This window comes from Globicephala melas, chromosome 18 (genome assembly GCF_963455315.2).
Source record: "Globicephala melas chromosome 18, mGloMel1.2, whole genome shotgun sequence".
Taxonomy (NCBI): Eukaryota; Metazoa; Chordata; class Mammalia; order Artiodactyla; family Delphinidae; genus Globicephala; species Globicephala melas.
The window spans coordinates 76553984-76581333 of record NC_083331.1 but is presented as its reverse complement, the minus strand read 5'-3'; the positions used below and the strand labels follow the sequence as shown (position 1 = coordinate 76581333).

General features: G+C 48.7%; 1 protein-coding gene across 2 annotated transcripts in view; it reads right to left on the bottom strand.

The window, feature by feature from the left end:
- The window catches only part of COL4A2 (collagen type IV alpha 2 chain), a 177364-nt gene that overhangs the window by 30344 nt on the left and 119670 nt on the right, over nt 1–27350 (bottom strand). For both annotated transcript variants that reach the window (XM_030856756.3, XM_060287724.2), the window contains exons 8-23: nt 26695–26766; nt 26308–26343; nt 26137–26199; nt 24205–24240; nt 21708–21749; nt 19457–19552; nt 17721–17756; nt 17093–17143; nt 15920–15964; nt 13730–13783; nt 12748–12814; nt 8620–8730; nt 7993–8142; nt 4327–4419; nt 2990–3153; nt 44–116 (exon numbers count right to left, since the gene is read on the bottom strand). In XM_030856756.3, the coding sequence (XP_030712616.2) occupies nt 44–116; nt 2990–3153; nt 4327–4419; nt 7993–8142; nt 8620–8730; nt 12748–12814; nt 13730–13783; nt 15920–15964; nt 17093–17143; nt 17721–17756; nt 19457–19552; nt 21708–21749; nt 24205–24240; nt 26137–26199; nt 26308–26343; nt 26695–26766 (1189 nt within the window). The remainder of the gene's footprint in view (nt 1–43; nt 117–2989; nt 3154–4326; nt 4420–7992; nt 8143–8619; nt 8731–12747; nt 12815–13729; nt 13784–15919; nt 15965–17092; nt 17144–17720; nt 17757–19456; nt 19553–21707; nt 21750–24204; nt 24241–26136; nt 26200–26307; nt 26344–26694; nt 26767–27350) is intronic.

The window sequence follows — 27350 nt, the reverse complement described above, 5'->3', positions numbered from 1 at the left end:
CAGAAGGGTGCATGGTCTAAGATTTGCTGGCCACAAGACTGACCTTTGGTGGTGATGGTTCGAGAATCTCCCTTCATTCCTTTGGGCCCGGGAGGGCCAACACCACCAGGGGCTCCCTGTAGAAACAAACACAAGGTTTCTTCCTCCTTCACACTGTTAAGGGCAGCCGAGAAGACAATGATTTTCGTTTATACAACCTGAGGGCCCTTACCTGTCATCAAGCCCAGAGCCACACATCTCTGTCCCTGGCCACCAATCACAGATGGCCATGGGGCACCTGAACGTGGCCAGCGGGACTGAGACACTGAATGTTTACTTTTAAATAGTTAAAACTTAAGGGAAGTAGCCACACATGGCTGGACGGTGAAAACAAGAACCTTGCTACTCAAAGTGTGGTCCCCAGATGGGTAGCACCAGCCTCCCTGGGGGCTTGCCAGGAATGCAGACGCTCAGGCCCACCCGGGGCAACCGAACCGCAATGTGCAGTCAACAAAGTCCCAGGGATTCGTAAACGCATTAGCTTTGGAGAAGCTAAGGCTGCTAACCCTTAACCGCCATTTTGTTGAATCCGGGCAAATAATGTGCCTCCAAGTACGAAGGATGGACATTTGTGATCATACTGAGAACAGCAAGAGTATCTAATCGACAGCTTGTCTTCCTAACTGAAATCAAGGTTGGAAAAAAATCATACTTCACAGACAAGTCATTGCAGGAACACTCACGTTTTAAGGTGTAAAATCTAGTTTAGGTCTTTCGATGAGCAGAAACGAGCAGGTGAGCGTTTCAGGAGGCATTTTAATGTACGCGATATGCCAGTTTGGGGCAACTCTCGGTTACTGGTATTTGCAAGAATACGGGAACTTTTAGTGTTGGTTTAATTAAATGGAATGTTTCAAGTGATTATAAGTTCTTTTCTCCTAAAAAATTCCACAGATACTTGATTTATTGATTTCGTTCTTTGCAGAAAAGGGTGACATTCTCTCAGTAACTAGAACAGCATCTCACACACAGGCAGTGCTCAACCAGGAGGTGCTGGGCCGATGGATGGATGCATGTATACATGCTAATCGACCCCCATACTTCAAGCACTCTGCCAGGTTCTATTAGTACAGGTATTAAACCACCAAAAACTGTCTCAGGCATTCCTGCTGCAGATGCATAAACATATAATTAAATGCAAGATAAACACGGTACCTGAGATGTTTGAACGCAAGTGCTGTGGGTGTGCACGCGATACAGCTGGGGAGAGCACATGCTCCTGGAAGACTTTAGAGATTCCGTGTGCACGAAATGGGATCCATTTGACTTCTCAGAAATATTCCATCATTTTATAAATAACTGAAGGTCTTACCAGCTCTGCCATTATTCAGTTTGGATTCTCACTACGTACACTTTTTCTGAATACCTGAGCCACTTCTACATGCTCAGCCATGATTTGGAGATGGTGTCATTTTTCAAGTAGGAGGAAATGTAGCATCTATTATGTTCAGTTGGATAAAACTATTTTTCTGAGAAGTCCCAGAGAATGGAGAGGTGCTGTGGACCTCATTTTCACCTGCAAAGCTCCCGCGACACGAAGCAGTTATGAGTCATGAGCCTCTGCACCGACAGCTCTGAGTGGCTGCAACTCCCCTGCATCTGGACATGAAGCCAGATTGTTCTAACCGTCCCTGGCCAAGTGTCCTGAGCAAACTTTCCTCTATTGCTGAATATATAAAATGATAGACTTTTCATTTTATAAATCTCTTGCAGCTCTCTTTTTAAGTAAAAATAAATAAAAAATATAGTTTCTTTGCCTTCATCTGAAATTTGCTTTGAGAGCCTTGGTCAGTTAAAACCTGCCACGATGAAAGATCTACTCAAGATGATCTTTTCCTCAGGTGTGAAGTAAAGCCCACTTAGCTGGAATCCAGAAAATGTCATACATTCATCCAAACTAAATTCACGATATACTTGGAAGTCTCACTTTTTATCAAGTTAAGGGAGCCTTTATTGAAATGCTAAATCGTCCTATACTAAATCTGAAGGGGTGAATACACAGAAAGGGGTGTGTAGCTTTGCATCCAAAATGCTAGAAGGGTTGCTTTTTTTGAGATATAATTCACACGCTATAAGACTAACCATTTTAAAGCATACAATTCAGTGTTTGTTTTTTTTTTGTATTTTCACGAGGTTCTGCAACCATCACTATTACCTAAATCCAGACCATTTTCATCACCTCAGAAAGAAAGTCACTCGCATTTCCCCCCCACCCCCAGCCCTTGGCAACCACCAAGCTACTTGGTCTCAAGATGCCTCTTCTGGACACTTCATACAAATAGCATCGTATGGCGTCTGTTCCTTTGTCTATTGTGTCACTTAGCATAACGTTTCTGAGGGCACCGCACTGCAGCACGTGTCAGCACTTCATCCCCTTTGACGGCTGAATAACGTCCCATCGGGTGGGTATGCTACGTTTCATTGATCCATTTATGGGCATTTGGGTTTCTTCTACTTTCCGGCTGGTGTCGTGAATGCTGCTGTGAGCTTAATGCTCAAGTTTTGGTGTGGACACGTGTTTCCAGTGCTCCTGGGTCTGTACTGGGAGGGGACTTTCTGGGTCACACGACACCTCTATGTTTGACTTTTTAAAACTTTGTTGGCTGCGCTGTATGGCTTGTGGGATTTTAGTTCCTCAACTAGGGATTGAACCCGGGCCCTAGGCAGTGAGAGCACAGAGTCCTAACCAGCGGACTGCCAGGGAATTCCCTATGTTTGACTTTTTTGAGGAAGCATCACTTTTCCACAGTGCCTGCCCCATTTCACATTCCCACCAGGAAAAGCTTTAAAGCTCCTCTTGGAATACGTGGCTTTTCTGAATGTCACACTGGGTGCGTAAGTGTTGCTGGTCTAAAGCTGTATTAATTCAATAAATAAAAGCCGGAAATGGGGAAATGGGGCCGGGCGTCAAGGTCGTCTTATCGGCTTCGTGGTACAACTGGTCTCTCACCTTGAATCCTGGGAACCCGGGGATGCCGTGCTGGCCGGGGTCTCCCGGGCTGCCTTTCCTCCCTGGTTCCCCATTGGTGCCGGGAAAGCCCTTGGGTCCTGGTGGCCCCGGAAGACCCCCAATGAACTGGTCACCCTCTGCACACTGACAGTCGCCGGCATCGCCTGCAACGTGGGTGGAGAGAGAGGGACTTGTTATTTGCTCGTGAAGCACGTGTACGACCCTCCTGTTGGCTCTGCAGGGGACAGGGGGGCAAGGGGGTGAGGGCTTGGCTGGGGGCGTGGCCACCGCAGGACACGCCTACTCTGGGCCTCACTCCCTCATTCTTAGACAAGGAGCTTGAGACGCAGATATGTAAAGAACAGGACGTTGACGGACGTGTGGGCGGAGTTGGGACTCAGCGACAGGAGTTCTGAGAAGCCACCGCAGGGGCCTCGGGGGGAGGGCAGGAAGGTCCAGGGTGAAGGGGAGCCGGAGAGAGGGCGGCCTGGCAGCAGCTGCGGGCTTGGAGCCCAAGGTCCTGGTGCGGAGGGAACAAGTACGTGCCCTCCCGTTTTCTGTCTTGCTGGCTGGACCCAGGGAGCGCGGGGGCAGGGGAGGGCCGAGCTGGAGGCTGGTGATCGGCTTGGCTCCCAGGGCGCAAAGGGGGACACGTGATGGCCCGGGCGTGCCGAGCTGCCCAGCTCATCCACGACGCCGGACGCCTGCACCGCCCACAGCTCCACGCGTGCCGCAGAGGTCCGGCGGTTAAAACCCGGGATGCCCAGGGATGGGCGAGCCGAACAGGCCCCCCCGAGGTCCCCACAGGCGGCCCTTGCCTGGAGAGGTGGGGTCCCCCAGGCGAAGCAGGGAGAGGAAAGCAAACACAGCTCGTTCCCACCAGCGTCCGCCCCACCTGGGCAGGTCACGTCTCTCCTGCTTTGCCACCGCCTTGCTGCTGACGCATCCCTAACTCGGGGAGTCGGGTTAGGACCAAACCAGATGACGACCCTACAGCCCTCTGCAAACACTTGTGACATTTTCTTGGAGCCGAGGGCTCGGATGAGTCATCTGAATTCAGTCTAAGAAGCCACCGCACATCTTTTCTGTCCCATGTTGGGCCCCGTGTTGCCTGAAAGTTCAGTGATGAACGTGGCAGACAGAACAGAGACGGGAGAGCCAGCTGAGAGCTGGGTGTGCGGAAAACGAGGAGACGCCGCCCCCCAGTGTGAGGGCCCTGGCAGGGAGGGGGCTGGGGGGAAGCAGGGGCTCATCCTCTTCTTGGAACCAGTGAAGGGTGAGCTGGACTCAGGAGGGCCAAGCAGCGCCCCGCCCCCTGCTGTTCCCGGACTCCTCACCTTTCCATCCTTTCTGTCCGCGAGCCCCGGGGAAACCAGAAGGTCCAGGGTAGCCCACCCTGCCCTCTGCTCCTTTAAGGCCGAAAAGGAAACCTGAGGAGAAAACCCACAGGACGGCACGTTAGCACAGCCCAGGACCCCGTATGCCCCCACCCCGTATGCCCCCACCCCGTGTGGGAAGGGTTACAGCCGAGTCTCCCAACAGAAAATGGCCTCCATTCCAATTCCATCCCAACTACTCGCGGAAAGACACGGAGCCTTTATTTTTTGTGGCCATTGCTTCCGGGATTGGAAACACATGTGAACGCCTGTGATTTTAGTTTTTCCATTAAAGTCTAGAAATAGAAATCTTTACTTTTCAGAAACACTGAGTCCAAAGAAGACTTCAGGTTTTTTTAACCACGTGTTTTACTTCGACTTGGGTCCTAAGACTACTGCAACTTCTGGTTCCCAGAATGACAGAAAACCCAAACAGTAAAAGATGTTAAAATGAACCGGCTTCCCCAGTTCTGTCCTCTCCTCTGGAACACGCGAGCACCTGTGCACGCCCCTGCCCTCAGACCCCACCATCTTTCCTCTTTCACTCCTTTGGGTGCACACACGTAACCATGTAGATAACTTGTGATTCTCCCACCCCCATCACTAGGATCACGGTACTTCAGGCATCCTTTCACCATGTGCAGGGCTCTGATAATTCCAAGCAGGGACATCCGGGTGAGGGTGTAAGAAACACTCTAAAAGCCCACAAAACGCTCCGTGTCCCACTTGAGCAGAGCGCCATCTCGTGGTGGGAACTGGGCTGCACATTCCTGGGAAGCACCACTGCTGGGTATTGACTCCCACGGCTCTGGCCCGAGCTCCGGGGTATGTGGAGATGGGTTGAGGCCCAGGAGGGGACCATGCTGGGTGGGGAGCTGGGGAGGGGAGACCCAGAGTTCGGTTTGGGGCATGCAAATTTGGAGATGCCCGTGAGACACACAGTGGTGACGAGGTGTCCAGTTAACAGTTGGGATGAGTTTGCAGCTCAGCATACTGAACTGGGCTAGGGACACAGGGAGAGCTGGCACCTAACTGGTGTTCAAATTCCTGTGAATGCAGGAGCGTGCTAGATAGAGAGACACAGACAGGAGCTCCATTGCACATGGGATGGTGGAGGGGGAAGAAGGAAGACCTAGCAAAGGAGCCGCAAAAAGAAGGGGAGAGATGACAAGGCGCGGGGGGGGGAGCTGGAGAAGAGAGTGTGTGTGTGGGGTGCTGGCTGCCCCCTGTACCGCTGGGAGGCTGCTGACAGAGCAAATGGTGCCCAGGATGTGGCTGCATAGGTCACTGGTGACCAGGTCACCAGCATGTCAGCCTAGCGGTGCACTGAGGGCTTTATGCTATGTTTCCATGGTCTCCTGATATGTTAGGAGAAGCTAGTATTACAGGTAGTTATTTAATCACAGATACTCCAGGGATGTTGGCTTTTAAAATCTGAGACGAAGACATTGTGGGTATGCTTCACAGCGTTTGCAAATCCAGACAGAAAAGGCAGTTTTGGGCCATCTTAAGGTTCCATCCTCCCTCCTTCCTACACTGCTTTTTTCTTCATCTGGTAAATTCATAATTTCAAGCAAGTCCTAAAGAATAGCACTGTGCCAGGGAACTCTTCCTAATGCACTGTGGTAACCTAAATGGGAGGGCAGTCCAAAAGGGAGGGGATATCTGTATGCGTACAGCTGCTTCATTTTGTTGTGCAGTGGAGGCTGACACAACACTATAAAGCAACCATAGTCCAATAAAAATTAATTAAAAAAAATAAAGGGATCTCCTGATAAAAAAAAAAAAACAAAAAAAGAATAGCAGTGCACCTCTGTGATGTTTCCAACATGATTTTCCTGAGGAGGTCGGTGGCCGTAATAAACCTGGCAGTAGTTTGACTTATTCTAGAGCCCCGGCAGTCGACTCAGTTACCTGAGCTGAACTGGACGTAAGCAAAACGTTTAGCTCAGAAAGAAAACTGGCTTCACGGTTTGATTTTGCTGGAGCGGAAAAAGAGTAAAAATTCTGGTTTCCATCAGTAGCAACACATAAAACTGAGTGAAATGCAGTTAACAAGAAAAGAATCCAACGGTTTCATTCCAGGGAAAGCGCTGAAGAACTCTTTGGGACTCAAGGTCATTGATGTTAAATTATGACTCTACACAAAAATATTTAAAAGGCCGTTAAGGTTGGCTACTTTTTGTACAAGAGATTGCTTTTAAAAAAGTGATTTGGGAGCAATGTGTCTCATAAGGTAAAATAAACATTTCAAGGAGAACTGAAGTTGATAAAATGTATCAGACACCATTCCATCTGTTTTATAAATTCTCCCTTCAGTTAACCACATGGACCAGAAATTAGTTAATTTGTTTACAGATGACTTACATTGGTAAATCATAGATTTACTAAGCAAGACTTACAAAGCCAGATGGTATGTGTTTGTGTCTATCAAAATGGAATTTAGTTACAGGAATGATGGCAAGGTTAGCCTTCAATCACAGTCTTTTGAAGAGGCTGTATTTTTATGCTTTTATTTTTAACACATCATGTTCTGTTGCCAAAAAAGGAAAACTCAACAGATACCATTTACTCAGGATATGTAATGTTCACAGAAACTTAGCCATCATCACAGATGCCGCAGTAATAAATATTACTGCCAGGATAATAAAAAAGATTAGTGATAACAGTGCTCAAAGTATTTGGCAAATTCCAGGGAAATATCTGCACCCCGAATTTTTCAAAAGAATGTGAGAATCTGCTTTTTGCAGTTGAAGGAAAATTGGGAACGTAGAGCCTTAGTAGCTTAAAATTTAACGCGGAAGACGACAGAGAAGTGACTGCTGAATTTTTAGTGGAAGGAGCACGTACTGATGTGCTTCTCATGCCTCCAACAGTTTTCCTTCTAAAGAGACAGCAATAAGAAGCTGCCTTCTGAAAGCAAGGAAAGCCTGGGAGATCTACCTTTCACTGAACTCACACACTATCCATTAGCACATGTGAAGAGAGGAATCTGTCAGAGATGAGCGGGGGTGATGTCAGGAATTAAAAGTCAAATATTTTGAAAAGAAGATGCTGAATTGTGTCCATGTCGCAGAGACAGAAATAGTGACCTCTTTTTTAGTTCGATTTTACGATGTTCAAAGCATAACCCTGAAGCTGGAAGCTGAGAGAATAACTGTTTTGGAGGGCAAGCCTCCTTGGAGCTCAGCTGAAAGATGAGCCACGGTTGCATCAGAACCTGGAAACTCAGTTTTGTGCCCGACGGCATGAGGGTCCAGACGCCGTGCCTGTCCAGTCTGTAGACTCTCAGCGTCTTCCGTCTGGGCCCCGCCAAGGGCTGCCACGTCCCGTTACAGGTGGTGCAGCCACTCCTGGTGCGAAGCATCGTCACCTGTTTAGCTGTAGCTCTGGCTCCTCGGGGGCCCAGGTCACCAAGGCTGCCTATCGCGTTGGTTAACCCAGGGGAGAGGCTGTTTGTCAGGGTGGGCCTCTCCTGCCTGCACCCCAGAGCGCCCGCCACACTCTCTCACTGCCCACTGCCTAGTTCACGGAATTATTTACAAGAAAATCCCAAGTGAAAATACAACCGGGGCCAGGCTTTGTCTGGACACTGGCACGACCTCTCTTGAGTTTCCCTCCACTTACCGTCTGGGCCAGGTGGTCCCGGGAACCCTGGGGGACCTCGGAGCCCTGGCCTTCCGTCAGCTCCCGGCGGGCCGGGGTACAGGGCGGGGATGCCCTGCTCTCCTGTGAAGCCTTTGGGTCCCATCTCGCCTGGTAAGCCTCTCTTCTCATCTGAAAATCCAACAGCAATCACAGCAGCGTGAGACCTCTGAGATTCATTGCTGCGCCAGCGTTCCCGCCCCGGGAGGCCCCCAGCTGGGCCAGTGGTTTACAGTCCCGTCAGTGACTTAAAGGGCAACGCCGCTGGTATATTTCATCACTATCTTTCCACTTGAAGAAGCCCCTCTCCTGGCCCCCAGACGACGGACCGAGAGTTGTTATAACACTGGACGACGCCCGTGCTCTTCCTGGCCAAGTGACAGAATCACGTGAGGTATCGTCAGCACACCTCCGACCTAGTGAGGGAGTCACTGTCACGGGTGCGTGGTTCTGTGACGACATCCCAACACGTATTCGAGATGCATTAGAGCTGCTGGGCCAGCCTATGAGACAGAGCGCCGACTGGGGGGCCGTGCAGCCAGCGAGGGGAGGGGGTTTGTGTGAGACCCGCGGGGACGTCTCAGTTTCGATGCCGCGGAAGCACATTACCTTCATCTCCGATGGATGTACCAGGCAGGCCTGGCAAGCCGAGGTCTCCAGGCTCCCCCCGGGCTCCTGGGTCCCCGGGGGCTCCGTGGAATCCTGGGTCCCCTCTGGCACCTGGAACCGAGACAGCAAGACTGTTATCCAGGACTCAAGGCAGATGTTCACTTTTTCGTTGAACATATATTTACTGATATTCTGTCCATCGCACGAGGCCGGCGGTGTCTAAATGTTTCATCTATGGTGGCCCCTGCTTTCAAGGAGCTCATTTTCAACCAAAGAGGACTGATAAAAGATCCCTATAAATGTTATAAAACAAGAGAGGAACAGAACGCCAAAGAGATACAGAGAGGTTTCAAAGGAGGGGAGGATTATTTGGGGGGAAATCTGACATGGAGGGACCACAGAGAATGAGAATAATAGAAGTTGACAGTATTTTTTTTTTTTTTTTGTTGACAGTATTTTTGAGCTCTTGAGCGTGCAGACTCAGCGTTACACACTTGGCTGACATTTGATTCCCGTAACAGCGCGTGTACAGATGGTATTACAGCCCCAATGTCACAGAGGGGCGAGGCTTCATGAGAAGGTAAGCTGACAGCTGATGGAGACAGATGACAGGGGAGGGGAGGGCAGAGGACGGTCAGGGGAAGGACGTCCACAGAGGACATCAGCCCTAGTGAAGCACGTGAGCACGGAGCAGGACACCTGGCGGGGGGGGGCGGGGTACGGGTGAAGAGGGTCGTGGAAAATCAGGTTGCATAACAGCTGAGTCAGTGGGAATGAAGAACGAATGAGACAGTTTGGAGCCTCCTGCACCAGGCACCACGGGGGGAGCTGGGGGGCGACGGGGGCCAGCTCTCTCTGAACCCCTCTTCCCCTGAGCCCCAGCTCTTGCCCGGATCAGCTTATCACTGCTGTTTGCTGGATGAATGGTAGACGTGAAGATTCTTACAGACCTTTTCCCTAAATAAACAAATGCCAAGGGGCTTTGCTATGCTCCCTGGCTGTGTAAATAGCAACGCTTTACTGCAGAGCGTGCTTTTCTGGTCTACAATTGGGAAAGTGGAGGGAGTATGATGTTTCATGGTACAGCGATTAGTAATTGTTAGGAGAGATCACATCACTATGTGATCTTTAATGTTTTAATCTTAAGAGAAAGTCCTTAAGATAAGAAGGGATTCGCTGGGCCTCATGCTAGACGTGTTTTTAAGGGGTGGGACATGTAAGTCTGCGTCCCTGTGCTGGGCTCGGCTGCCTGCAGAGGGGACGGAGGGCTGGGCTCTGAACAGGGGTGGCCGGGGTCTGAGTCCTGCTCCTTTGCTTGCTACGTACATGATCTGGGGCGAGTTACCCAACTTCTCCGTGCCTCAATTTCTCCATCAGTACAGGGCGGCCCATGCCAGCCCCCATCTCAAAGGGTCTTCACAAGGAGTAAATCAATGGACCGGTGCAAATTAGAACAGCTTGCTTCATTGCCTGGCGTGTGCTCAGGAAGCACCACACAAATGTTAGCCATTACCATGACAATAAAAAGAGACCAAATAAAATTGAAAACCACAGATCTTCTCAAGTGTTTGGGAAAAGAGCAAGGTCACTTTTTAGTTACACTTTGCAATCATTTTTTTCAACGCAAAGCTCTTCGACTCCTTTGCGTTTTGACAAAGCTCCCACAGTGCTGCCTGGTGAGAGGTACGTGTATTTTCCTCTCTTCCATGACAGAATCTGCTCGTGAGTCAACCTCTCACTCCAAGGAGCCCTGGAGCTTGGTCAGCCTTCCAGCTTACCTAAGACGCAGGAACTCCGCTGTAAGAGGCAAGGAGGCTGGCTGCTGACTTTCTCACCCTGCACTTGGGGAAAAGGAAATTTGACCACCCACTGTCCCGGTGTGGCTTCCAGGAATGCAGGGTGGTGAGGGGAGCTGAATGCATTCTGGGCTCTCAGTCAGGGAGCTTTCTGATGAGTGCAAAGGAGACGAGACATCACCAATGTTAATTTTAAAAACTGTGTTCCCAGTATCACCTCACACATGTCAGAATGGCCATCATCAAAAAGTCTACAAATAACAAATGTGGGCAAAGATGTGGAGAAAAGGGAGCCCTCCTACATTGTTGGTGGGAATGTAAACTGATGCAACCACTATGGAGAACAGCATGGCGGTTTCTCAAAAAACTAAAAATAGAAATACCATATGACCTAGCAATTCCACTCCTGGGTATATATTCAAAAAAAACAAAGCACACTAATTCAAAAAGACACGTGTACCCCAGTGTTCACTGTGGCGCTATTTACAATAGTCAAGGTACGGAAGCAACCCAAGTGCCCATCAACAGATTTATGGATAAAGAAGATGTGGTACATATATACAATGGAACACTACTCAGCCGTAAAAAGAATGAAATAATGCCATTTGCAGCCACATGGCTGGACTTGGAGGGCATTATGCTATGTGAAATAAGTCAGACTGAGAAAGACAAATACTGTATGATATCACTTATATATGGAATCTAAAATATACGACCGACTAGTGAATATAACAAAAAAGAAGCAGAGACACAGATCTAGAGAACAAACCAGTGGTTACTAGTGGGGTGAGGGAAGGGAGGAGGGGACATATAGGGATAGGGGGACAAAAGGGTTATTGAGGGAGTATATGAAATCATGTGTGTGAAACTTTTGAAAATTGTAAAGCATTATAGAATTTAAAGACCCTTTCATTCAAGAAAAAAAATGAATTTTAAAAAAGTGGGTTGCAAAATAAAAAAAAATTAAGTTCCCAACGTCTCAAAGACATGATTTCCATTTCACCAAAATCACCAACAGTAAGTCAACCTCATGTCGGGTCCCTGGGGTTTCCAGCTTGGCAGACGTGTTGGGCTCCCCAGAGAAGGACGGGAAGCTGGCTCCACAGTGGTGTGGGCTCCCACGTTTGAGTTTATTTGAAATATACTCATCGATGGTTTGATGTCACCCTGGAGAGAGACCTCTAGTGGACCCCACCTGGCCTGTCCTTGTCCTCGCTCTGTCTATAGTTTCCCCATCGTTGGATGAAGACATGCAAAGGTATTAAACCAGCAGATGGTTCACACCTAAGCAGGAAGGTTAGTCCCTGACCCCTGGACATAGATAATAGGGTGAGACAGATGACCTACTGGGTACAGGAAGGAAACATTTGAGCATCTTCATTTAAAAAAATCTCACCCTTTAAAATCCCTATCTGATGTACATGTTTTAGCAATGCAGTATTCAGTCATTCAGGTAAACATTTACTGAGCAACTACCATGTGCCTGGACTGTTCTAGAACTGAGGATACAGTAGTAACCACACAGGCTAAAATCTCTGACCTCAGGGAACATCCTGTATCATGGATAAATTATCCATAAATAAATATTCATCCTATTACTTGGAGGGGTGCTGAAAACACTTTTTTTTAAACCTAGAAGGACGCACATTCAAAAAGGTTCACAGACCATTGCTCTAAGCGCAGAACTAGAATTATATTTTAATAGATCGTGCCGATGGGAGGCTGAGCTAAACTAACAAGGACAGCACAAGCCACAACACGTGCAGAATCCCTCACTGACACTCAGGGGTCAACTGTGACCATGGGATCATTTTCCTGTACGAGCTCAGGTGCAAATGCCTGGAGGTTTAGTTCTTTGAAGTTTAAAAGGCTGTGAATGTTTCCAAACTATGGACTGTGATCAATCCCAGGCTCCGGACCGGTGAGCGGGGGGCGTAAGCATCTTGGCGCATTTGGACCAGAAACCAGCGAAGTGGCTGGGACGGTGCCCATGGAGGCCTGGCAGGCACAAGGGCTGGGTTTCTATAGCGATGCTGCAGGTGGCAGAACCAGAACCTGCACAAGGTATGTGGAAATGAAAGCCTTTCCCAGCGGAGGAAAGTGGTGAGCACTCTCTCAGCCAGAGGCAAACTGGGGGTCTCTCCGGGACACCCCGCTTAAGCCACGAGGGAGGGAGGGTCCACAAGACTGAGACCCCCAACGTTTAAGGGCTAAACATTAACGCGTAAACACTTCTCTTTTTTTGCTTTGTTTTGTTTTGCTCAGAAAATCTCACAAGGTCATGGCTCTGTGTCCACAACAGACGAGAAAGCAGGACAAGTGGCATACAGACCTTTGTCCAGGGAAGGATGTGGGGAGTAGGCTGGTGGGCCGGGGGGGCCTGGTTCACCCATTTCTCCCTGGAGAGAGAAAAGAGGAAAACAAAAGAACGTTGAGGCTGGCCTTTTGGAGTTTTGGACACTATACCTGTTTCCAAAGAACAGAACTGAAAGCAACCATGAGCCCAGCGGAGGCTGTTCTGAGTCACAGAACCATGGACGGTGTCCGGGCTCCACGTCCACGATGCTGCGCTGATAAGTCCGGGCATCCCAGCCACCAGCTGGACACACCAGGAGAGAACAGGTGGGCCGGTGCCCACCTCACTCTGAGACCCTTGTCAAACTCTGGAAGTGGCCAGGTGACTGCCTTCCTCAGGGCAGACTCCTCTGTGTTGATGACTGCACCTGAGCTGCCCATGGGGCTGAGCTGGGGTGGTGTGACGGCACCTGATCCAATACCGTCTGGACGGTGAGACCTAAAATTCCATGAGCTGCCTTGACGTCCGTGAGCCTCATGGGGCCCGGAAGGCCTGACTGTGAGTCCCCTCCATCCTCACCAGCTTTGGCCCACCTGGTGGTAGATGCCCCCCAACCCAGCTAGTTCCCCCACCAGCTGGAGCAGCTGCACCCCCCGGTCCTCAACCTCCCTGCCCGCCCACGGGATTATTCAAACAAGTCAGTCGTGTCCCCCGCGGGAACCAGTTGTTACTACGGTGCCTGCGTCTCTCAGCCCCCTGGTTCACTCTGCTCCGGGTGCAGGTCCCCACTGCCACCTCCACGTGGCCCCATGTGGCACGCAGCATCCTGAGGCCGAGACACAGGTGACTCATAGGTGAACGTCCACCTCCTCTCTCAGTGCCAGGCGTCGTGTGATCAGTTACATGATACGGGACGGAGGAGGCCTCCTTCTCCAACAGGGTGTTTAGGAGGTGATCAGAGCACCACCCAAGGGAAATAAGGGGAAGTCATCCCAATTCAAATGAAAACTGAGCCCACCTTGGGTCCTGGGTATCCATCAGGGCCTTGGTAACCATCCGGTCCTCTGCTTCCCTGCAGGAAAGATGTTTAGTGCTCTATAATCATTTAATTTAATTACATAATTAAATTAATAATTTAAATATATTAAATTAATACTTTAATCAATACTTTAATTAATACAATAATTATATAATAATAGAATTTAAAGGTGTAACCACAATCCATTGTGTCTAATAAAATCAACAATAGTCTGTTAAGATCACCTACTACCCACGTTGTGTTCAATTCCCCCCGATTTTAACCTCAAACATGTCTTTTTAAAGTTGCTTTGTCTCAATCAGGATTCCAAAAAAGGCAAAATCTGACATTTGGTTGATATGTCTCTTAATGTGCCTGTAATTCATAACGGTTTTCTCTTCCTTTCTACTTTGGAACCTTTTGTCGCTGCTGTTGAGGAAACTGGGTCATTTGTACTGTGAACGCCATGTGGTGGATTTGGTCCACTCCATCCTTGTGGAGTTGTGCAACGTGCTCCTTTATCCCCCAGATTTTCTCTAAACTAGTTGTTAGATCTTGGGCCTCCTTAGTCTCAGGTTCATCTTTTTTGAACAAGATTTATTCCTGGCGGGTCCCGAGTCCTTCCCACTGAGTCACACGTGCCAACTGCCCCCACTGTTGTGATTTCACGATTGACCAGTGGGGTCGGGCGTTGGCCACCTGATCCATCTATTAAAACCTTCTCCCAAGATGGGTTTTGAACAATTTTAGTTAACACCAACTGGAATCCTTAAACCTTTTCATTTAGAAGTTTTTGCTCTTCACTTAAAAAAAATATCTAATGCTAATAATGACCGCATTCTAATTCTCTTGAATATGGATTGAGAGACAAAGTTTACCCTTATGAGCCACATCGTTATCTGGATAGATATGAAAAGCTTTTAAAAAATCTAGAAATTTATTCCCTCTTGCTAAAGAATATATACAGTAAGCCCCCCCCCCCCCCAAATTCGGAATGCCAATGGGATAAAGTATGTACGTCATCTGATTATTTTACTGCATAGTTTGAAATCCAGGAGCACGTATGCTGAAAGTTACATTATTTAGAATGAACTAAGATTAATTTGGTGCTTTCGCGTTGGGCCTCTGGTTTAGATGGACTTCCTTTCATCCTAGGTGGAGCTGAAGATTCGAAAGTGAAGGCAAATTTCTCTGATAGTAAAAGTGACCTCCTGCTTAGAGGCCATCCCACGAGACAGTCTGGGAGCCCTGACGGAGCTTGGAGTGAATGCAGAGTCGGTGAGCAGGCATCCCGACTGAGCCGTGTCCAGTGCGACATAACCGCCCCGTTCAAACAACGCTACCTGTGCTGACGTGGGACAGCCCCCGAGAAGCGTTGGGTGAAAAACATGAACGGAGGACAGCGGAACGGGATGAAATGTTCATTTTTCCTGGTTAAGTTACATGCATGTAAAAATACACGCCCCGCCTGTGCGAGCCCTGATCTGAACACCCACCCCACGTGCACGGGGGTCGCCTCTGGGGAGCGTGCTGGGGGTCTGCGGTGGGCAGGGCTGGCCCGCGCACTCTCTGCCTGAGTTAGTGAAGACAGCAAATAGTGACAATAAAGAAATCATTACTTAAAAAAACTCGATTCCTATGTTTTCCCGTACATCTGAGCATTCAGACAATTTCTAAGCCTGATGCAAATTTATAAGACATTGCTCAGCTACCATTTTCTTCCTACAAAAATGGCCAAAAATCTGTCCATAGAACACAGGATAAAAACAACTTGGGTCACCACGGAAGGTAAGCGAAGGGCCAAAATGTGAGAGATCAATACATAAAAAATGTGGGCGGACCTGTGGCCGCCGTGTTGGCAACCTTCCTACAGGACACACTGGTGGTGACACCGAGGAGGGGGCAGGCTGGAAACCACGGGAGCCGTGGCCGGTGCGGGCCGGGCGACGGGAGGCTCGGAGGGAGAGGACCCCAGGGCTGGCTTTTGCCAAACGAGAGAAAACGTAAATGAGCTCGCTTACGCTTTGAGAATGATCTGGGAGGAAGCATTATTTCTGCTACTGTAAGCGTGGGCAAGTTTTAAATGTTTTCTCTGGGGACATTTTCTTCTGGGATGCCCCAGTCTTTGTATGTGACCTTTGCGAGGTGCTTCAGGCCTGGAGCAGATTGCATTTCATGTCTCAAACTTACCTTCTGTCCCGGTGAACCTTTCTCACCATCGAAGCCAGGGGCACCCTGGGTTGAACAGAAAACAGAAGTGGTAACAGCTCAGAATATGCAGTGACATTTCCCGGAGGGCACAGTTATGGCGCCCGCCGTGGACTAAAGTAAAATACTTTGCTAAGCCAGTATCAAAACCATCTGAAGCCTCCTTTTCTTTCCTAGAGGAGACGGGTCATTTTAGGGACACTTTCATGGAACGCATCCTGTCCACCACTTAAAGAAATTTGGAGAAATCCATCAACGGTACAGTAAAAACAGTAAAGCCGGAAAGAGGCCTGCGCTCCACTGCTCTCAGGAGCCTTCGTTCTTACTTTTGGAGATTGTAACACATGTCCTCTGAGTAGCTGTGGCCCCCAAGTGGTCACCACAAGGCCACTTTCTCTCTTCCTGGCTCTGCCACGTTTCCAGCTCACCTGGGGCTGGGTGTGGCCAGCTGACTGAGCTCTGGCCGATGGAGGGACGTCTGCTCGCGGGCCCAGGAGCGACAGGTGGCCGAGCTTCCTCGGGAGAAGACACCCCACTCCCACCCCTTCCACCCCACCAGGGACATTTCTGTTGGACTCTCAGGGCCACAAGAAGTCAACTTCTTTGTTGGAACCAGCCGACATTTTTGTTACCACTGAGCAATTCAGCCTAATACGAGAAGAAACGTGTTTGAGTTCTGCTCCTGCCCCCGGCCCAGGCGGGTGCACAGTATTAAAAACCGCAGTTAGTGGGTGACGATGGTGTGTCAGTCAATGCGGACTCGTGATCGTAGCCGACAGATCACGGAGGGGCAGGACGCTGACAGCAGGGGAAGCTTTGTGTCGGAGAGCAAAAGGATGTGCATGGAAAGTCTCTGTACTTTCGGGTCAACTTTGCTGTGGTCCTAAGCATACGGGATTAAGAGGTAGGAACTACTGTGTATAAAATAAGCTATAAGGATACATTGTACAACACAGGGAAACTAGCCAATATCTTATAATAACTCGAAGTGGAGTGGAACCTTTGAAAATTGTGCATCACTATACTGTAGATCTATAACATATGACATTGTATCAGTACCTCAACTACACGTCAATAAAAAATTAAAGAAAAAGAAAGTCTTTTAAAAAACCAGACAATACAAAGCAAACGGCTGGCGTAGAAGGCATGGTTTACCCGCACTCCTGAAAAGCCCATGATTCCTTCTTCTCCCTTCATGGAAATGCCCTAGGAGAGAACAGAGAGACCTGAGGGCGCCCACACTTCACGCTCTGCCTGTTCAGGGGTCCATTCTTAGTGCCCCGACACTGGCCGTCCTGCCCCTGTGTGTCGACTCCAGCTCCGCACACGGTGGAGCCCTAGGATGTCTGCAGTCGGCCTGGATGGCCATCAACCCAGGATGTCACCTGTCATCATCACCTAGTAAGTGACAACCGGAGGACTGGGCATACGGGGCAGGCATGACCCAGATCAGGGAGGGCAGGGCGATGACACGGCTGGACCCCAGCAGGGAAGCCACCACCAAACCCACCCAGCCCCTCCATGGGGCTTCTTCTTTTAAAGGGTTTAGATTCATTTAAAGTTAAAGTGTTGATTAGCTGGTGTTGACTGGGGAATGAAGACATTCTGAAACTGTTTTCTGGAAAACAGCATAAAAAATGATCATACTTTCTTGCTGTAGACAAATGGATTGGAAACCAGAAGTTGCAGGTTGTTACAACCCAGACACAGTCTATCATTATGATGGGAACACCGAGAATTTGGGAACCACCAGTGAGAAGAAGCATCTTTATTCCTGACTTACTTTTCTTCCTGGTTCCCCCTCACTTCCTTTTTCACCCTGTGACGAATATGAAAGACAAGAAATGCTCATTAATTCGAGAACAGTAGTATTTAAAATTGATCAGGATTTATGATATGAGGTGAAAAGTATTTTATAAAACTGTAAATAATGAATATAAATGAATTGTAACAAATGACCCCTAACTTTTGCAGCTTTTCAACATTCAAGGGGAGAAACGTGCTATTTCTCCTGGATTTTCACAATACAGATGAAATTGTGTGTTATTTTTGGTACGACTGCAAGGCTGTCTCTCTTCTGCCCATGACTTGCCTTTAGTGGCCTCAGTGGCAGGGGGTGCACGCCCAGGGGACAGCTCCTAATCATAACATTCATTTGAGTGAAAGATTATTAGGCGGGTCCTCTGACGACAAGGCTCATTGGGAATGTGTTGAAACCCTGAGCGAGAGAAGCTTTGGAAAGCAATGTCAGCTTTACGTGATGTAGTTTTCCCATTTCTCTTAGCCTAAAATGGGGAAAGAAATGTAGTGACCAGTTGGGTCCTTTCCCCCATCAGTCCTAGGCCAGTACCCAGGATTCCTGCAGGTCAAGACTGCCCCCTGCAGGCTGGCTGGGCCCAGCCCCAGAACCTACCCCCTCTTGGCTGTGGAAAATGAAGGAAATCTGATTCAGACGCTTGAGCATCTCAGCATGGATCAAATCTGCTCTGGCCTCACTCCATCCTGGGCTCCTGTCCTGAAACTGGACAGAGGCTCTACCTTGCTGATGGTCAGGTCACCCCCAGGAGCCAAAGTCCCTCCTGGATCCACCCTGATGGCTCTGTGGAGGCCCCCCTCCTGCCTGGTTGTCCAGGGACATCCTGCTCTGAACTCAACTGGTCCTTAACCGCCCCGTCTGGCCACACATCAGCCACCTCCAGGCCACTTTCGTCAACCGTCACGTCGCTCATAACAGCAGCAGCTGCCCAGACTGATTTCAACCATGGCCGGGGTCCAGCCTGCACTCTCCTACCCGTGACTCAGCACCCACGCCCCACCTTGACAGATACTTGAGGGACAGGAATCACGTTCTACATTTGGGATCTTCACTTTGGTTCCCGTGACCTGTTATGGTGCGTCTCCCCCGGGTCTCCGCTCTGCAGCCCTATGAGGTCAGGGTTCTACCAGGTCAGTGCTTCGGTCTTTACCAGGCACAAGGGAACCTGAAGGCTTAGGAAGGGTAAGTGGTCTGTCTGAGTGAGTGAGTGGTAGAGAAGGGTGTTGATTTTTATTTAGACTCCAAGAGTATGCTTTTAATCAAACAAAACATGAACAGAAATTATGAGTCAGAAAACCGACTTTGATCCAAAAAGCCCACGGTGATGCTCCACGTCGGCAAAACCTACCTAAAAGTAGGTTTTATTTTGCCGAATACAACATTTGTTCAGCTCGCTCCATATCCTGGCATTGAATTGCGCTCCGACCACTAACTATGTCTATACTAGAGACTTAGGACAGACCTGAGATTTTTAAATGGATTCTCGTGTTGTTTCAAATTCATCCTTATTATTTACAGTGATGCACTGATACACTTGTGTGACTGTGATCAGTGCTTTCATGCATAGTTTGCCAATTTGGCAGTGAGGGCTTTTCCACTTTGAACGTGACTGTTTGAATAAGAGCAAAGAAAGTTACCTTTTTTTCTCCTCCTGTTTTTCGTTCAACTGGGAAAATACATCAAGTTTGCTGAAGTCCCTTTACCTTATACTGCTCTGGGAGGATCACGTCATTTTTGGGCCTCTCGACGTAACTGTTGTCTGGTGGAATCCCACCGGGTCCCTGCTGTCCCATGTCGCCCTGTGAATGGTTTAGCAAAGCAGCTGTCTTTACATTGAAAAGACACGACCAAGGTTGAATAAAAGCACAATCCCACCGCAAACTGCTGTTTTTATCTTTGCGCATTACTTACCACATGTACACCAATTTTATAGTGTTATAATCATAAGATAAAAATCATATATAGAATAAAATCATTGTAAGGTAAAATTATTTGATTGCTACTTGCATGAAGAATCACTTAGAGGGGACTTCCCTGGTGGCGCAGTGGTTAAGAATCCACCTGCCGATGCAGGGGACACGGGTTCAAGCCCTGGTCCGGGAAGATCCCACACGCCGCGGAGCAACTAAGCCCGTGCTCCACAACTACTGAGCCTGCGCTCTAGAGCCTGCGAGCCACAACTACTGAAGCCCGCATGCCTAGAGCCCGTACACTGCAACAAGAGAAGCCACCGCAATGAGAAACCCACGCACCGCAACAAAGAGTAGCCCCCGCTCGCTGAGACTAGAGAAAGCCCGTGCACAGCAACGAAGACCCAACGCAGCCAAAAAATAAAGAACGAACGAAAAAAGAAAAAAAAAGAATCACTTAGAATTTATGCATACAAGCTGGTCACAACTTGGGGCTGCATTTGCTTCTGTGGAATTATCTACTTACAATGAATTTCTGTATAAGGAAATTACTAGGTCTGGAGGCTAAGTATCTTGGTGTTTCTTGCTATGTGTTATGCTACTGCTTTCTAAGATTGGTACCAAGACATAAGAAATGCCTAAGAAATGAAAGACCAGTCCAGTTTCACCACTACTTCACCAGTTAAGGGGTTTTTTATATAATAAAGAGCAGCATCTTTAATAAACATAATATCTCAGGACTGCTTTAACTAGCTTTTTTATCATTATCAAGAAACGCTTTTGTATGGGATGCACAGGTGGTGAAACCTTCGATCTGTAACGTTACTGGACCACTATCCTTGTGTAGTATGCTGATTTCACCTCCAGGAATTAACACAAAAAGGAAGTTACTGCCTTTTCTTTTGCTATTTTCACATATAAACTATATAATACAGATTTGAGCTTAGATACCACATAACGTGAACAGGAGCAAACTGAGATGATGCTATTGGCTGCAGAAAGTGGCCCTTCACAGTATATTCTGAATGTCTGCTAATATTACAGCTAAAAAATACCTAACACTGTTCATCTCCCCTTTACCTATGGGGGCCTTGATGTTATTATTAGTATTTTATTATTTGTGGATTATAGACATTAACTTCATTCTCATTCTATCTAATGTGACTATTCTCCTTTCCACCCGATGATTTCTTCCCAGACTTTTCTTCTGTCTTCGTTATCTTACTATTTTCTTATATTCCATCATACAAGAGTTTCAACTTTTATGAATTTGGATCTTCCAATGTTTTTCTCTTGTGATTTTTTCCTATGGAATTCACACAAAGAAGAAAGTCTTTCCTTGTCACACCTGAGCAGTACGGGACTGCACTGAGTCTGCTGTTCAGTCAAAAAGCAAAATGGGAAGCAAAGTGAAAATGAGTGAAAAACGAGGCCAAGGGAACAAATCCGCTTGGCGGTGGGCACTCAGGTTCTGCAGTGAATGCAGTGGGTTGCGTTCTGCGAGGCTTTGCTTGTGGCTGTGGGTACCCAGCTGAGCTTCTCACACACTTGATCTCAGGGGCTCCTCTCAAAGGCCACGACGCCTTTGAACCTTGGCACCCTGGGGAACTGCAAGAGTCCACGTGGCCTCTTTCCTGCCTTTGAGCCCAGCCCGAGCCGGCCACGCTCCCTGGTCCCTGAGCTGGCCACGCCCCCTGGTCATGGAGCCGGCCACGCCCCCAGCCTGAGCTGGCCCCACGTTGTCTGCTGCTGTCTTCCTTAATCTCCTCTGGATGCCCCTTGTCAGAGGACACCACAGGGAAATGCCTTTACTTTCTAGCTGCTGAAGACGGCTGAAGTTACGTGTGCGTCAGAGGTCCGGGGCTTCCACAGTCTTACTGATCCATAACCACCACTGGCGCCTGTTTCGTAACCTGACACTTTACAGTGATTGTTTCCTTTGCAAACGGTCTGTTTGCAGAGCACCTCAAGATAACAGCATAAAACGAAGACATTAAAATGATCTGTCAATATTTCCTAATTCAATCTATTACGTTTCCTTTACCTTTTCTCCTTTTTCTCCGTAAAAACCAAGTCCTCTGTTGCCCTGAAAGATAAATGGATTCTGTAAGTTTAAAGTCAATAATCACGGTGAAATAAAATTACTTTTTTTTTTAGAAAAAGAAACCTATTATCTATGTATCTGCAACATTACTGGATAACTATCCTTGCGTAACAGTCTGGCTTCAGCTCCCAGGAACTAATTGATACAAAAGGAGAAGTAACGTCTTTTCTTTTGCTATTTCCACATATAAACTGCGTAATAAACATTTGAGTCCATTCCAGATATCACATAAAGTGAACAGGAGCAAATCGGGATGCTGTAGCAGCTACAGAAAGTGGCATCAGTTACAGACAGTGGCTTCTGAGCATTCACTAAGATTAAACTTAAGTGACAAAAACTCCGCGGTTCATAAAAATGACAGTGTTTTAATACAGCCGTGCTTTTAAGAAATTTGTATTTTGTACTTTAAGCAAAACCCGAAAAATAGTGGAGTAGAACAGTTATTCTGTCACCCTTGGGAACACTTTGCCATTTGCTTTTTGAAATATATTTTATTGTTCAAATCCTGCAGACCCGGAAGTTGCCTATTATTGATTCCCTACTTGTGGTCCTGGGCTTTGACAGTCCAGGGCCCCTGCTAACTGCTTCTCTCTCCTTTAATCCTCTGCACCACACGATGAGCTGGGGCATCACAGATGGGGAAGGTGTCATACCCTTGGACCAAAGCCTCACAGCGAACAAATGGTAGAGCTCAGGTCTGACCCCAGGTCCTCCCGACTCTTAATCCCGCGTATACCGACTCTACAGGTTAGGGTCACAGAGCGTTTCCTTGGGTTCTGGCCCCTCTGGACTCAGAGAGCAGCCATTTCCTGCCTTGGATCCCACATTTGAAGATGATGATTCATACTCTCATCTGCCTCAGACTTTCTCACTTTGGTTAAATAATCCTAATTTCACGGAAAGATTTCCTACCCTTTTACTGATCTTAGGGGATGGTGTTCTTGGGGTTTAGCCAAACTTTTCATCTTCCTTTTTGCTTAAGAAGCAAAGCTAGGCTGGCGACCTAGTAAGTATCTGACAGATTCATGGAGCTGCCGTGCGTGGGAGGGCTGACCGGACACGATGCCGTAAGTCAGTCCTCTGTTCTCTGATTCCCAGCAGCTCTGCTTCCTTCTCAGGGCCCCTACCCACTGAGACAGAGGATCCTGTGGCGGGGGGGGCTATCTGATCTGTCTCTGCACCACACTGTCCACCCACCTCCGATGCCCAGAGAGTTTCTGCAAATAAAAACAAAGCCTTTAATTAATCTTTGCTTTTCCTTTGCTTCTTCCCCACCTGGCTGGGAGCTGAAATCAAAGCACAGAAACGCAGCCAGGCTAGATGAGAACACGATTTGCTCGGGACCCCGAGGTCCCCCTGCCTCACGAGCCGGAGTCCAAGTCACCAGGAAGTGACCGGGCGGAGGGTGAGGGCTGTTTGTGCTGCAGCCAAGTGGGGATCTGAGGCGACCTTGGGGCTCAGCCGCTGCGTCCTACATCCGCTTCTCTTGGCGCTGGGCCGTTCCCAGCCTGCTCCAGGCTGCCGGACAGTGGGGAGCCCGGTGGTGGGGACAGCAGCCCTAATGAGCTCCAGCCGCAGCTGGAAGCTGTGTCAGAGGTGATGGGAGCTGGGGGTGAGGTGGGGACAGCCAAGGTCCCCAGGCAGTCACAGAGATGGGGTTTCCGTGGGGCAGGCCTGGGAATGGGCAGGCTGGGAGATGTCCTTGGCCACATGCAGGCCACAGAATGGTTCTGAAAAGTTCGTAACGGTAGCCCAGTATTTCTGACTCACGTCGAGCTTAGACCAAATACTCCCCTCGCCAACCTCCTACCGTTTGTCTTGGGCATTTATCTACCTTTCCCAGGTCACGCTAAACCCTAATTCTGTCACCAGGTTCCAACAAGCCACCTACTTTGCTGTGCTCCAGCCAGCTGACTCATCTTTCTCTGATGAAAACAGGATAGCGTTGGGCCTGAGCCTGGCTTGAAACTCACCAAACACAACCCTAGAAGCGGACATCACACTGTGGTACAACCTACCTGTATCCAGGTAAGAAGAGCGCCATCAGCTCCCTACACAACTTTGGTGGCATCTCGTCCCTTCTTGTAAATGAACACACACGGATAAGCACGAGCTGTCCCTAATTGGTTCTAGTCTACGTTTCTAATCAAACATTCACCACCAGTTGGACTTTCATGTAGCCCCGGGAATGCTATGTGAGTTGCAAGCAACAAGCCATTCAATACATCCACTTAATGACTTCATGTGACCATCCAGATGCATCATGGGATTTAACCCTGGAGTTTATAACATTGTCTTAAAACCCTACAAAACGGTCCGCATCATGAGATAAACAGTACAGCTCTCAACCAAGTAGTTCCGTGGTCAAGAAGGACATACACAAACACGCGAGGCCCCCCTCCCCTTTCCCTCACCATCCCGCCCCCCACCAACTTACTGGCTGTCCTTTTGGTCCAGGGGGTCCAGGGGGTCCCTGCACAAATACAAAGAAATTTGGAAACTGTTTTCTTTATCCCAGGACCCAGATAACATCTGCTGGAAAGCTCTGGGAAAGCCACTCTCTGTATGTTTAGAACACCGGGTAGTATATAGAGAGGTTTCTAACACATTTGTCTCGGCAGGGAGGCAGGGCTGGAGGGGAGAGGGCGGGGGTCAGGCCCAGTTCTCAGGATTTGCTGGCTGTCCACACGCAGCTGTTTCTGGTTTGCTTTTCTGAGTTCAGGCTTTTGACGTGACCCCTGTCCTACTCATGTTTGCTCTGATCCCTTTGCAAGGTCTCAGGCCCTGTCACTCCAGAGACGGCTTCTCCCGGCTTCCTCTGCGGTCCCCCACAGGGCACCATCCTGCACTTTCGGCTGATGGGCCAGCAAATGTGCACAGACAGAATTAATTGACATCCAGGTCACTCCGCAGGGTTGAGAATCCGCCTGCCAACATCACCATGTCTTTCTGCAAAGCATTCAGCGTCAATACCACACTTAGGATACAAGTTTTAAAAATGCTTTAGAAGAGCAATTTGTGTTGAAGTACAAATAAGTGGACAGGCAGGGGCTGTGGGAGATTTTAATGGTTCATACAAAGACCCTGAGGCTGTCACCTCGGCTAGGGACCCAGTGGGTACAATCTGCTGTTTCACACTTCCCTGAACTGTGTGCGTAAAGCACGACACCCCCAAACCCTGTGGCACATGTGCTGTAAGCCGACAGCTGGGCGTGCCGGAGAGCAAAGAGCATCTTGTCACATAAGCCTCATCTCATCCCCTTCGGCCAGATCTCTCACAGCCACAGCGCTGCTTGGAAAAATGACTGTCATGACACCAGGGAACTGTGCTTTGTAGAAACATGATCAATTATTATTATCATCTTATTATCGACAATTAGAAGGGAATGAATGAGCGCTCCCACCCCCGACTGTTGGTGTGACCGCATCTTCCCAGACACATGTGTGTCCACTGTTTCTCAGTGTGTGTCGAGAAGCTGACACTGCAGCTGCCTCGATCTTGAGCAGTGGTTTCCTCTGAGAAGGGCTCTCTCCCCTGCAGTCAAAAGCGCTCTTTGAGTAATTTAAGGCCTGTTTGTTTATTAACAAAAAGTGAGGGGAAGGAGAGAGTCAGACACCTTGCAGGAACCAGTTCATCTTCTGGTCCTTTGTGCAGCGGGAAGGGCCTGAGGCGGCCAGGCCCTGGGACTCTCCTTCTCCCTCCCCTCCCCTCCTCGAAGCAGGCCCTCCTTCACCCAGGGATGTGTCCTGTCGCACTTTACTCTATTATTTGATTTGCAGGAGGAGGGGACACCTGTAGACCACCACTCAGGTGGGGCACAGGGGCCACTTTGTTAATTGGTGTCCAATGTCTCACCTATTATGATGGCTCTGCCCAGGTGCAGCGCACCTGCTCTAATGGCCATGCCAGGTGTGGCACCCCTGTTTCTAATGGCGATGCCAGGTGTGGTACACCTGCTCTAATGGCCATGCCAGGTGTGATGGCCCTGCTTCTAATGGCCATGTCCAGCAGAGCCCATTTCTTCCTTATCGACCTATTGGACTCTGGTCTGCTTTGCCAGGGATGACAGGCCCCCGTCAGCTGGTCAGGTGTGGTGCTGGGAGAGCTCGTGAGTGACTGCAAGGGCGCCCAGCCGGCACCGGGTCAAAATTTGACCTAGTTGGCAGTGATCTGATGACCACATATTTTCAGTTCTCATTCTTCAACCTTGATGTCAGCAACGTGTACAAAGGACGACCTGTCTGGTCTTGGCGACCACAAGCATCAGGTTGTATCGTGAGGCTTTCACCAGCGTCTGCAGTTGAAGGAGCCGCATCTCTAGAGGATGCTTGACAACCTCAAGGGCGAGCACACGAGCCTGGTACTTACTGCTCTTCCTGGAGCTCCAACCGGACCCATCTGTCCCACAGGCCCAGGGCGGCCGGGAGGCCCCTAAGGACAAGCAACCAGAGAAGGCTGTTAGCAGAGGCCGACTGGGGCACGGAGTCCGGAGTTCTTCAACTTTCGCTTCGTCTCTTCTCTAATAAAAAGAACGCTTACCTGGAAACCGACCAGTCCGGGCACTCCAGCTTCCCCCTAAATGAGAAATAGTTTTTAGAATTTTAGCTTTTAGGCATCTGTAGGTTTAGTGACATTTTATTGCAATGTTGAATATAAGTATATAAAGTGTATCTGCCGTCTCAGGACTTGGGTGATGTTAATCACCCAGATATCTGGGGTGTTGTGAATGGGGGACGAGTGTGCCCACAGTTAGTGTAAGGTTGAAAACAGCCTGGAGGGCAGTAAGAGAATTTCAAATCAGTTGTGATTCTGGGCTATTCCATCCCTCTCTGCATCCCTCCACTCCAGAGTTCACTTGGAAATGAACTTTGTTAATCGCGAATTTAAGCTGTGGTGCTTGCTCACGCCCCACCTCTACCGACTTACCCTGTATCTGTCGCGGTCCTCACTAGATAGAGCGTAGGGCTCGCCTTTCTGCCCTTTGGGTCCTTGGGGCCCCTAAATTAGCACATAGATCATAGGAAGAAAAACGAAGAAAACAGTCCATTAGCATTCAGTGCAACAACTGTTATTTGGATGATCACGTGTTGCCTTTTTTTTTTTTGGCGATACGCCGCTCTGCGGCACGTGGGATCCTCCCGGACCGGGGCACGAACCCATGTCCCCTGCATCGGCAGGCGGACTCTCAACCACTGCGCCACCTGGGAAGCCCCTACATGTTGCCTTTTATAGGCAATGTCTAGCTCTTCTCACGGCCAATTCCGGTTATTCTGAACACCAATCTCTACCTTAACCACAAGGGTGAGAGTTTTACTTTCATTTTTACCCAATAGCATCTTTCTTACAGTTAAAATGGAAATACTTTATAGGATTTAAATTATTTTCAGAAACCCACGTGAAGTTTCAGTAAACAAATCCTTTCCTCTACCACCCTGTTCCTTTTCTTTGTAAAAATACTATTCTGTGTCTTCTTTGGCATTTATGTACTAAAATATCAACACATTCACGCTGAAGCACCATTTGTGGGAGAGATACTGGGTCATCCTTTAAAAAGGGAATTGTGTCAAATATACACGATGTGT